The 12,456-nt window shown below is 39.8% G+C and overlaps 2 protein-coding genes across 5 annotated transcripts; one reads left to right on the top strand and one right to left on the bottom strand.

The window, feature by feature from the left end:
• Positions 1-5,091: 5,091 nt before the first annotated feature.
• LOC149665785 (uncharacterized) lies at positions 5,092-9,682 on the bottom strand. 3 transcript variants are annotated; one of them, XR_016368218.1, is made up of 3 exons: positions 9,215-9,682; positions 9,071-9,147; positions 5,092-5,228 (listed from the first exon to the last, which is right to left on the bottom strand). XR_016368218.1 is itself a non-coding variant. In XM_089841500.1 (2 exons), exons 1-2 carry the CDS (start codon positions 9,680-9,682, stop codon positions 5,223-5,225), a joined length of 618 nt encoding a protein of 205 aa, XP_089697626.1. In that variant the 3' UTR covers positions 5,092-5,222. The 3 variants fall into 3 exon arrangements, 2 of the variants coding, with proteins under 2 accessions (XP_089697626.1, XP_089697627.1); XM_089841500.1 differs by having other exon boundaries at positions 9,071-9,682; XM_089841501.1 differs by lacking the exon at positions 5,092-5,228 and having other exon boundaries at positions 9,018-9,147.
• Positions 5,143-11,590, top strand: LOC149665784 (uncharacterized). 2 transcript variants are annotated; one of them, XR_016368219.1, is made up of 6 exons: positions 5,143-5,296; positions 5,370-5,414; positions 5,488-5,537; positions 5,617-10,697; positions 10,756-10,889; positions 10,953-11,590. XR_016368219.1 is itself a non-coding variant. In XM_089841503.1 (3 exons), the coding sequence occupies exons 1-3, from the start codon at positions 10,439-10,441 to the stop codon at positions 11,004-11,006; spliced, it is 447 nt and encodes a 148-aa protein (XP_089697629.1). In that variant the 5' UTR covers positions 9,705-10,438; the 3' UTR covers positions 11,007-11,590. The 2 variants fall into 2 exon arrangements, 1 of the variants encoding a protein (XP_089697629.1); XM_089841503.1 differs by lacking the exons at positions 5,143-5,296; positions 5,370-5,414; positions 5,488-5,537 and having other exon boundaries at positions 9,705-10,697.
• The last annotated feature ends 866 nt before the right edge of the window (positions 11,591-12,456 follow it).

Genomic DNA, 12,456 nt, shown 5'->3' with positions numbered 1-12,456 from the left:
AGCTTGTTTACGGGGCAATTACCCTCGCGAACTGTCGTGGCTTTCGTTACTAATAAAAAATTTGTAGGGGAAGCAACTTCCAACCCCCTGGATCTCCAACACTTCAAACTCGATTTCATGCAATTCTCTTTAAATTCGCAAAATTATCCCGATATCCCCTTTACGCCCAATTTTGACGACGACCAGTACGTTAGATGTTACAATTCTTTATTCGAGGGTCTCGAGATATTAGGTCTTGACCGAGGAAATATTATTTCTTACGATTTATATAAGAAGGGCTTTTTTGCCGTTGTTTTTGATCTGAGTAGAGAGCATCTCGCTTCGTTAGGTCTAAATTCCATGCCCCAGACTGGTAACTTGCGATTATCGTTAAGATTTAGCTCTCCGCTAACCGAAAACGTCACGTGCATTGTCATGGCCGAATTTCCAAACAACCAATTAATAATATCTAAAAACAGAGAAATTATTTATAATCACCCCAACGTATAAAAGACTAAAACTTTATAAATACAATATCAGTCGCGAGCCAAGATGCACCAAGTACACACCGTCACGCCAAAGCTCGATATTTGCGTCATTGAATCTATTGAACCTAAAATATTAATTCAAAGATCGGATACGCGTACAAAAACTATATTAAAACCTAACGCCTGGTACGCTTTGTTTCGGTTTCAAAATGAACTCACGTCCTTTTTTGACGGAAAAATACCTCGCTATCATATTTGGTTGCCCGTCAAAGAGCGCATCAAGCTGGAATGCTTCGTCAACTCGAAAGATGAACGTCTAATCGATCTTCGATACTATGAACGAGGCAGTGGCAGTCGTTATTTCCTCAACTTTAGCACCAGCGAAGGATTTAGCCTGAACAAAACAGGATGGCAGACGTTGATCGACTTAAAGCCGTTGATTGACGAGGATCTCAAGGCTAAAGGGATAGCTGTCTGTCGCATGCGCGAATTAATTTTAAACGAGCTCACTACCACCTTGTTTGACGTCACTTCCACTTGCGCCAACGTCGAGTGCCGAAAACAAATATGCCACTCTCAAAGCTGCTCGGAATTTGACACAAATTTCAGCGATCGAGTCGAGCGTAATTTGCACGAAGCGCTGCCTCAACTGGATCGTGAGAAAATTTTGCATCAATTTGAGACCGAACACGGATGGATCGAGGACCAAGAGGATATTTACGCTTATTTTGTCAACAGTTTTGCCGATTTAAAGAATGCCTTGATTTATGGCTATTAAGATAAATGTATTGATATAGCGTATTTGTTTAACTGATATTGTTTTTATAAAATACCTTTGCGTGTATTAAATAAAGTTGTTTATTGGGAAACCATTTAGTCGTTATTTATACTTGTCAAGACATGGATGCTAAAATTAGAAAAATTTATTACGACATGGCTAATCCGGCCGCCTATGGGTCGCTAGCCAGATTACAAAAGGCCTTACCGGACGTGCCAAAAGCAAAATTAATCGCCTTTCTCGAGAAACAACCTGCCTACACGAAACATCGATTTCGACGTTTCCGATTCAAAACTAACCAAGTGTACGCCTCAACTATCGATGACGTTTTTCAAGCTGATTTGTTGGATCTACCGAAATTAAAACGTTTTAATAAAAATGTTCGCTATGTTTTGTGCGTCATTGACGTCTTAAGCCGCTACGGATGGACAGTACCTCTTAGAAACAAAACATCTGGCGAGGTTATCGAGGCTTTTAAAAAAATATTTCGAGAGAGGATCCCTTTAAAAATATACACGGACTACGGTGGGGAATTTAGTTCGCGCAACTTTGCCTCCTTCTTGAAACAAAACAATGTGCAAATACATTTTGCCCGGAGTCAGCATAAGGCCAGTCTCGCGGAACGCTTTATTAGGACAATTAAGGAACAAATTGCCCGGGTTATTACGGCCACAGGGAATAAAAATTACGTTAAATATTTACCTTTAATTACTAAAGCTTATAATGAACGGGTTCATTCAACTACTGGAATTGCACCGGTTCATGTTAATATAGATAACGAATCAATCATTTGGAATAAACTGTACGGGAAATCAAACGGCATTACTCGATACGCACCGAGGCTTAAAGTTGGCGACTACGTGCGTCTCTCTATAGCTAGTAGAGTATTTAGAAAAACCAGCTCGGGAGGCACGTTTACTGACGAAATATTTCGCGTTGTTGACGTCATACCCAGGTCACCACCCGTCTATCGCGTAGCAGATTTAAAGGGGGAGCAAATTCTGGGTGTTTTCTACGGCGCCGAATTACAAAAAGTCTCGTTACCTGAGACTAAATTATGAACACTTCGCAAATAAACGCTCTTTTAACTTGCGACAAAAGAACGCGACCCTACTATTTAGGATGCTTCCCAGTAAACAGACTCCCAGAACGGCCAAAAAGGTCCAAATTTTGCTTTATATTCAATAATGAAGCAGCTGGAGAGGCTGGAGAACATTGGATAGCGTGCTTTTCTAACAATGACACGGTGGAAATGTTTTGCACTTACGGAAATTCGCCGCGATACTATAAAGTTAATTTAAAACGATACGGGAAACGAGTTGTTTACAATAAACAACAAATTCAACATCCATTCTTTCAACTGTGTGGCGTCCATTGTTGTCTGTACCTATCACTCCGCTGTAAGGGCGTAGCTAGAAAGACGATATTAGACGCCATCTATGACCAGAATCTTAAACTTAACGACTATGTCGCTTTATTATATTTATCTTTACATTTAAAAAAACATGTACACAGATATTGTTCGCAATAAAACAATTTTTTATTTGTCTAAATATTACATTTTTTTATTAATCAATATCGCGCCATTTATTATGCCTCTTTCTCCTCTCGTTAGATGGAACCAGCGGTCCTAAGTTTTGGAGTTCGTCTTTCTTTTTCCGAGGTTTTTTCTTTTTTTTCTTGTTTTTCTGTTTAGCGGAGGCCGTCTCAAACAGGTTTTCCAAGTCCGTTAAATTGTCCCCGTTTTCCTCCGCTAAATTCTCTTGTTCATCGACAATTTCCTCTTGTAAATCGTCGTCACGATTTGCATAACCGACAGCTCCTTCTTCTAGCTCTCTTTTTGGCGTGAAAAATGTGTTTTGCAAATGATTTGCAAGAACTTCGGCTTGCCGTTTCACCATATCTCCAACATAAGTCGGCCCAAATTGTTGGTAAAAATCTTCTGGTGTTGGTGTCCCCGCAGTCGTTTCGCTTTTTAAAACCTTTTGCCGAGGCTCGGTTCGTTTAGGCGTAGTAAAAGAACTGCCCGAAGCGCTTGTTGTCGGTGATGACGTGGCATAGCTCGGCCATGACAATTGTTTTTTTCGCGGGGGCATTTTAGGGGTGACCGGTAATGGCGGCGTGGGGACATTAGACATTGCCTGTGTTACGACCTCAAATTTAGGTAAAGGAATTTGTTTCTCAATACTTAAATATTTCTTAAAAGCGTCTAAATATTTATATAATTTATCGTAGGCATTCAATGGCGATTTTAAAATATCCTCAATCTCTCGGTCCAAAGCCGAGTGCTCTTGGGCAGCTGTTGAAGTTACTGCGCTAGCGGGCACAAGAACCATTTGTTTCATAGTTTAGCAGCTATGGCTTGGACAATCGAAGGCAAGATTGCGGCAAGCAACGTCGTAAGAAAACCACCTGATTGCTGCAACAACAGCTTTTTTTTGCTTTTCTGCGACAAGGTACTTGATCCGAGTTGTCTAATAATTTTCTTGTACTTTGCTAGCTTTTTCTTGCGGTCTTTACTCAAAAAAATACCCCCTCCCTTTAAATTCTTACAAATTGTCTGAATGCTCTTTAATTGAGGCGCACTACTATTGTTTAAGAGGGTTCGCCGTTGTTTACAGCTAGTTTGACGCAAGCTCTGTAAATAAGGGACAAATTTGGCAAACTTGGCTGAGGGACGCGCTACGACGAGTCGGGAGCGTTTTGCTGATCGACGTTTAACGCGTGGGGCCATTATTCAAATGACAATTAAATTTAATCGACATAGACATACATAGGTGATTCGTGAGGTAGAACTCGCGACCTTAATCGTAAATTTTCCGGAGTTTCTTGTTTTAAATCAATTAACAAATAGCTATAGGGTTCTCTAGTGGCTAGTCTGTACGCCTCCGTAATACGCTTCGGGTTATCTGGACTTATTTGTTGCGCCAAATATCTAATAGAGGCGACATCTCGAGGATTTTTCATTATTATAAAATAGGAAGAGTTTTGAGAAATTATCCGCGATTGGCTACCCTTTGGAAACAGTTGTTGAGTAATAATAATAACCGTATACCCTAAATGATGCGACGTCACGCACACTAAATCGGCAATATGAGCTTGTTTAAATAATTGGCTAGCTAAGTCGTCTAGTATCAAGTAGGAGTCGCGATTCATTTCCCAAAAGTCCGGATCCGCCGTTGGCAAGCCTTGAATAAATTGAATTCCCGGAATCAATTGTTTCAATTTTTCATAGTTTGGCTGCCAGGCGGCGTAGCAATAAATAACCTTTTTATGTGGTGGGTCAAACATAAGCTGATGATTTTGCAATAAGTTACTTAAAAGAAAACTTTTCCCCGCTTGCGTTGGCCCCACGATTAGAAACTGGGCGGGTGTTTGGAACTTTAAAGAATGCGAGACTGACTCGGTTGGATTCATCTTGATTAATAAACATTTTTATTTTAATTGACAGTTTATATATAGATATATAATCAAAAATACAATTAACCCAAAACCCAAAGACCCTTAATAAACACAAATTAAAAAATAATAAACAATATAAACGAAACCCTTTTACCCAAAAAAAATTCCCCTATGAAGTAATTGTTTTTTTAAAAAGTTTCTCTTCTAATTCCAGACAACGCTGGCGGAAGCGTTGAACGTTGAGGAGGTTAAAGTTGACGCGAGACTCGGAGGGTAGTTGGTACACACGCACTACAGAAGAAAACACGACGGATTTATGCGCACGCGCACTTTTTCGTTTCCCGACCGCTCTTTGTTGATGGCTGGGCATGTTTGGATTAGAGGCTCGCAAACATCCTCGCCCTCGCTGGTCGGGAATTCGGGAAACCCCTGACGCAGTGGTTTGTTGTTGCACGGTTTTTTGGAAACCATCGGACACGATGGGCTGTGTTTCCGATGTTCCCTCGATGGATGGTCCGTGCAACGCCACTGGTACAAGGCGATGCCGCAAAAGGCGCAGCGCGTCGTCTGTGTTTCTACATCTGCAAGATAGAAACCGTCTTTGGCCAGGGCTTCGATAGGAACGCAAGATTCCCACAAGCCCTCAAAAGTATGTCTTCGCCTAGCCTCGTAATTCATGCGAGAGAGATGTTGAAGCGGGTGTTGCCTCTTTGAAACCGTAGGGTCGACTGGTTGTCAAATCGGCGTTCAACAATCTCTTATTCGAGGTCTGGCGAAATCCTTTGGTAATTTTAACGGCCTCTAGCTGCAGCTTGTATTTATCCCGTTTAAAATTAAAAGGGACATTGACTGTAACTTCCTTTTCCGGATTCATCGCTACACTTTCAAAGGTTTCAAAGTCAAGTTTTTCAAGATTTTCTCGATTTAACGTCAACCCTTTAATTTTCTTGACTTCTTTTCCTTTGCTAGTGCGAAACGAGTAACTTTTGGCACCGGTACTACAAAAGGAAGTTATATAATCACCGCCGAGTTCATCCGCCCAGCAACCAATATGATTGCCAGTTGGAATGTCAAACTTTCCCGGTAGATGGCGGTAGATTATCGAGTCGGTGTCACAATACAAGGCTGCGCGGTCTAATTGAAGCAGCATCTTGTTCAATTCAAGTCGCCCGTAGCAAGAAACAAAGCTCCCCACAATGGCCGACCCCAGTTTGTAGTCCGAAACGTAATCGCTTTTGGCTTTGTACGATAAAAGAGCGATCGACTCCGTAACTGGCCGTAAGTCGACTAATTCCAGAGTGTAATCGCTCGCGTATCGTATCAATTCGTAATAATTGTTGATAAAGATGCTGCGAATCTTTCCCGTATTTAACGCCATGCGACCCCAAAGAGAATTTAAATTAATTTTAGCGATATTACGCAGTGAAGGATTTGATTGAATATCCGCCACGGTCAGAGAAAGCTTTTCATTCTTGTTTATATCAGCGATATACGCCTCTTTTTGCAGAGGCGTTTGAGCGTGAGCGGGAAATCCGGAATTCTTCACTTTTAGGGCGATAAAATCAGTCATGTACTGGGCAAAGAAATATTCCGTTTTTGGATAATGGTACACCTCGAATATATCGAGGAGTTTATAACCATGCTCCATAGCGGCATAGACTTCAACCGTTGGCCAGACTGATTCGAAAGCCCTTTCGTTGACAGTGTGATCGCAGATTTCCGCTCGCAATTCTAGACACGTGCGACAGAGGGCGTAGGCTAATTTACCACCGCTGCGGAAGGGAATTAAGGGGATGTGGAGATCTCGAGGGGGAAGCAGACGACAACTCATAACGCCAAAATACCAGCCTGGCGATTTGTCAAAATCTCTGCTATAGATTATGGGGTGGCCGCTAGGGTACGGACAATCGCGACAAACTTTCGGGTACAAAGAAATAATATCCTTGTAGAAAATTTTCTCCTCACCTTGCACGTGGCAGTTAAGAACAAAATTTTCCGTTCGTCCCCCATAGAGAGCGCTACGGGCTGATATTTGAGGTCGAAAAGTTAAACTTTTGCAGAAAGCCTTTGCTTCGGCGTTTTCTTTTAAAAGCTTAGCAAATTGACACTCAAAGATCGAGGTATATTCATACCCGACCATCTTCTCTTTAATAAACAGCTCTCTATCTAGGGTCCGCTCGTACAGAAATCTGTTGCTGGCTTTGAGTTGGGTATTGTAGGCATTAAGTTTTTGGCATGGACAACCGTGAAAGTAGCAACCGTGGAAATCGTAGATTTTGGGAGGAGTTTCGCTATAGCCGTCGACTAAATAGCGACCCACGCGGTACTCGCCCCCGTAGCTTAAAGCAGTGCGCAATTTTATATTTTCAGTTTTCTCCACCCAAGCGAGATATTTTAAGCTAATTTGACTGTGATTAAATTTTGCGTTATAGCCGTTAGAAGGAACAATACCCATGCTGTAAGGTTTATAGTAATTGTTAAGATAAATAGTGGTTAGAGCACCCGCCAAAGTAATATTTTTTAAGCAGAAAGGGTCTAATTTGGTTAGATCTACGTAAATTTTTCTAAAAGCTTCGACGCCTTGTCTTAGGACTTTGACGTCTTGAATGCAATATTTAATAAGCTCCTCTTTGATGTTGTAAATAGATCCTTCCATTGACGCGTACCAAGTTTGAAAATCTCGATAATCATTGGCTTTCATTTGAGCTACGTTAAAGTACGAAGCTTCAGGGATGACGCCAATGTAATTAAGATTTTCTTCGGTATGAAAATCAAATGGAAAGAATCCTTTCGCCACATCGCCGAGGCTAAACATGCTGGTGAAATTACGCAGAGGTTGACTAATGTAATTAAAGCTATCGAGGAATCTAATTTGCGGTCCCTCGAGATGAATCATGAGAATTTTACTGCCGTCAAAAATAACGGCAGGGGTGACGTGTCTATGGACTAAAGCGTTAAGAATTAAGAAGTTATCAAAAGCTTTCGCGTAATGAGCTACGACTTGAGTGTTAGTAAAGCGCGGTTGGTACGTTTTACGCTTCTGTCCAGTCAAAACTACCTGCTCGACGCTAAATAAATAATTTAAAAATTGCTCGACGCAATTGGCGCCGTAAAAAATTTTTGTTTCAAAGCCAGCTTCAGTCTCTACATCGCAAACTAATAAAATGGGGACGTGGATATTATTTCTAAGAATAGTCTCAATGTCGTAATAAATAAACCGTGAGGCTTTCATTTTGGTTTCCAAAGGCATAACAAAATGTTCACCTGGCGGATGGACTATTTTACACTGAGAGCATTCGGGATTGCAGTCGTGATCGTCACGCATAAGTCGCCCACATTCTAAACATCGTTTTTGGCTCGCGCAGGTGCCATTAAGTAAATGAGTTTCGTAGCAGGGGCCCGGGAAAAAGTAGCGGTGGCATTCATCGCAACGTTTTAAAACATCCTCGTTGGTTAAATGAAAAGCTTCTCCTTGACACCGAAAACATATATAGGGTTTTGTATCCTCGGGGCATTTATGCTCTTTTAACAATTCACGTTTGTAAAACGATTTCAAGCATAAATCGCAAGAGGTACAACCGCCCATCATACCGTGCCAAGTTTTTGCGGGGTGGATATGGTCGCCAATTTTTAATAAATAAATAAATTTAGGAGCTTGGGGGCCTTTGAAAAATATGGTAAAATTATTCGCAGCATCAACGATTACGATTCGATAATGGGGAGCTAAATAATTTTGAAATTTTTGAATATCTTCTAGAGTAACAAAACCCTCGGGGACGCCGGCTTTCCTGTGCAAGATTTTCGCAATATTACCTTGAAGGTCGCTATTGCGTCTCAGTTTGTCAAAATTGTTCCGGTTAAATGGCTGACCTTGCTTTTTTTGACGATAAAAATTGCGATCGGCCAGCTCTTTACCCAAAACTAAACTCCGAGCAAAACAAAGGTTATCATTATTCTCCATAAAAATAAATTGGTTATTTTGTTTAACGAAATAATCCAAATTAACCAAAGTTCTATTTTTTATGGACTTATAATAAACTCCTATATTTGCATCGAGGTTTAGAAAAATTATATCAAACTGAAAATCTTCCCCATTAAAGACAAAGTCCCGACTAGATTGCGTTACTCTATAGATGGTGCGCATAATTCGCTTACTGGTGAATTTGTCAATTTTTATAAATTTAATATTAACGGGGGTCGTCAATCCGGGGGAGCTTAAAACAAATCGAACCCGATTATACCCGGGATTCTCGGTTACTAATTTACGTATAACTTCGTCGAGAATTTTTCGAAAAATTCGAAAAAAATCTCGCGTTGGAATGTCTTCCAGATTTTTAAAAGCTATACGCAAATCGATTTGTTTACAATGCCACTTGCGACTCGTTTTGTCAATCTGCCGCTCAATTGTGTAGTACCGGTTTACCTGTGCGTGTTCTTCTCCCTCACTACCCTCCGAGTCACTCCCGCTGCTGCCGCTGCTTGAACTCATTTTTTGAATTTCTATCAGAAATAAAAAAAATTGGAACAAAATTTTGGTTTGTAAATTTATTATTAATAAGATACTTACTTTGCTTGGCGGCTGCTGAGCGGCTTCTGCGTCGTTCTTCACGTCGTCCACCAAGCGATGGAAAGCGTTTAGAAGTTTGACGGCGTCTTTGTTTTTAGCGTCAACGACTCTTTTTAGCCGCTTATGTCTACACTCCCACAGTTTGTCCGCCTGGGCGTCTTTTATGTCTTTAAATTTATATATACTGATATCTATGTAGAAATCCCCTTTTCGCGGGGGGATTTTAGTTTCGAAATATTGCCCGTCGCTTCTCAAGCGATAGGACCCCTCAACCCCGTTGACGCCGACAACGTGTTTCTGCAACACGTCCTGGACAAACTCCTCGTCGTCAGAATCGAGGAGGATCTCAACGGGGTCGGGTTTTACAAATTGACTCAGCGTTCGTTGACCGTTGCTGGATCCTTGTCGATTATTAGGAGAAGAAGGTGGAGATTCAAACATAGATTGAGACTCTTGGTACTTGTTCATGGCTGGATCGATTGTGAGAATCCAATACCCATGCACAAGCTTTTATACCCAAAATCTCAGGGCCATTTTTTTTAGAATACAGGCTTAGACATGGTTTTTTTTATTAAGAATTTAAAAAATATAATTATGTCTGATACGCTATTTTTAATTTGACCTAAAAACATTTTTTTATTGTGGAGTTGGTACTAAAGATTATAGAAGACATTAGGATATCTATCTATATAAAAAATACCTCTATAGTTTAATATTAATATACATTTATTTAGATTTAAATCATGTCAAAAAAACAATTTCCGTCCCTCCCAAAGTAATTAGTTTTAACCTTCACTAATAAATTGTTTTTCTTATATAAAGCGATCTCGTGAGAATTATTCAAATTATTCGAAACACGCCTAAACAAGCTTTTGCATACGAATAATATTTGTCCCCTTAGGCATTTATCAAAGTAACTTCTTTTTAACCTTCGCTAAAGGGTTTTTTATATAACACGATCTCGTTTGAATTATTTAAAACACACCTAGACAACTTTTTTGCATACGAAAAAAAAACTTAGACCTCGGAGAGATTTTGTAATTTTATACCTATATATCTAATTAACTTTTTGGCTATTTATTAAATTTTAAAAATCTTGAAAGTATTGGCTAGACACTATTAGATTTGACCTCGCTAATTTTGTATATAAGCCCCGTGTTTCAAAATGAAAGTTATCAGTTGTTTAACTTCTGTTTCTGAAACACCAGTCCCAAAAACTTTAAGATGTCTTTCTCTACCGCTCCTCGTTTGCCCTGCCTGCCCGTGATTAAAATCCATCCGGCAGCGCTTACTCCCCGTCGTGCCACCCCCCAGTCGGCCGGACTGGACTTATATTGTCCAGTGGATACCGTAATCGACCCTCACGGTATCAAAATCGTGTCGACTGGGTTAGGCGTGATGCTGCCCGAGAACAGCTACGGCCGCCTTGTTGGCCGTAGCAGCTTAACAGCCCAAGGGCTGTTTGTCGCCGAGGGGACGATAGGTATGTTTATTAGTTATTTTATAGTGCTTAAAAGTATAATAATTCTTAACAATAATAGACGCCGACTATCGGGGACCCATAAAAGTCGTCATAGCCAACGTCGGGGACACCGCCTACAATATTCGGCGGGGCAATAGGCTTGCCCAATTGATAGTGACCCCGGTTATATTGCTAAGACCGGTGGAAACGGCGGTAAATATTTTCAAGTTTTTAATTTAGGTTTCAGCACGTAACACATTTTTATGTTGTTTCTAGACTTTGACCCCGACGGCACGCGGCAGTGGGGGGTTTGGGTCGACCGGTGTTTAATCTTTTTAAATGGTGGTGGGTTTTTCATATAAATATTTGTTATTGTATATATTATATTGTTTGTTATTAAAAAATCTTTATTTCTATATTTGTTATTCTTGTCAGACTTATAATTATAGGCTTATTTTCTAACTCCACCTTAATTAACCTATCCAATGATATTATCTCTTTACTTACGCTCCGCCTAATGTGACAAATAGGATCCAATTAAAACTGCCTCTTACCTCTCTAGTTTGTTACATATAGCACGTACTAGCAATTTAAATATCATTTGTTATCATAGCCCTCGCAATATGTTGTGCCTCATTTTCTTTTTTGTTTACGGGTTAATAGTCAACGTTTTGTTAACTCTTTACGAAATTGAACGGCGAAGCAGAAAACAATTAGAAAATAAGCCCAAACGTCCCTCCGCCGATTGCACTTCCGAGTCAAATAACGATACAGGGTCAACGTGAAAAATGAACTCTTTAAAACATGTTTGTTTATCCTTGTTGGTTGTTGATTATTTTGTAATATATATTCTGTATTTATTTATCACCCATATCTGTACATCTTATAAAAAGTAAATATTTGATGTCTTAAAATCTGTGTTTTTATTAACTTTAGGCTTACAGAGAAAAAAGGGTAACACCCAATGTTAGCAAGCCAGGGATGACGTCAAGGTTGACTATAGTTTTAGTTTTAGTTTAAGTTAAGAAGATGATGTCATGGGGGATGAAACTAGCAGCTCGGGCTAGTCCAGACTTGTCTGAAAAGTTTGGTTTGAGTCTGGTGGATGGGGAGAGGGCGGCCATCTTGGGGTGGCGGCCATCTTGGATCCATGCGTATTTGGGTAGTCCCTACTACTGACATTATATAAGCACTATATTGCATTTAACTGTAAATTAAGAACACAACGGACCCGTCACCTTTCTTACCCAACATCAAATACTCCTCCCAGCATGCTGAGAATGATAAATGTTTATTATAAACATGGCAGTGTTAATGGCCTTTTAGTCTCGAGAAAATTAAAAAATTCGGACATAACACAAAATATTTAAAATTCTAATTAACTAAGAAAGCATCGATACAGTTCTCGAATCTAATTTATTTACCACACTTGCTTTATTTTTAAACAAGACTTATGTCCCCTGTTCGCCAGTCAGTTGGTTTAATATGTACTCTTTCAGAAACACTAAACAATTATTATTATTCAGTTCAAAACAGAGTGCTAAAACATTCATCCACACATGAAGTGAAAAGACTTAAAACCTTGAAATTAATCATGGTTAATCTAAGACAGGATTAAGTTTTACATCACTTTAACAACCAATCAATTCACCTTTTTCAGAGATGTGCGTCTTTCAATCCCCAAAAACATTTTCTACATGCAGTTAAATCTCAATGAATGCAAATGTCTAAATAGTTCACGTCGGTTTTTTTTTCAGGTTATTGACATGTTTTTAGAAAG

Source organism: Phalangium opilio, unplaced genomic scaffold (assembly GCF_054372755.1).
Source record: "Phalangium opilio isolate 3A_F unplaced genomic scaffold, DU_Popi_V2 ptg000060l_1, whole genome shotgun sequence".
Taxonomy (NCBI): Eukaryota; Metazoa; Arthropoda; class Arachnida; order Opiliones; family Phalangiidae; genus Phalangium; species Phalangium opilio.
Note: the sequence above shows the minus strand (reverse complement) of the source record. Positions and strands in the feature narration are given on the sequence as shown.

Bases quoted from the DNA above. Each gene is read 5' to 3' on its own strand.
- LOC149665785 (XM_089841500.1), bottom strand. From the start codon at position 9,682: ATGAACAAGTACCAAGAGTCTCAATCTATGTTTGAATCTCCACCTTCT.
- LOC149665784 (XM_089841503.1), top strand. From the start codon at position 10,439: ATGTCTTTCTCTACCGCTCCTCGTTTGCCCTGCCTGCCCGTGATTAAA. The intron at 10,698-10,755 runs GTATGTTTATTA...TAACAATAATAG, and splicing joins TGTCGCCGAGGGGACGATAG to ACGCCGACTATCGGGGACCC. The intron at 10,890-10,952 runs GTAAATATTTTC...TGTTGTTTCTAG, and splicing joins TAAGACCGGTGGAAACGGCG to ACTTTGACCCCGACGGCACG.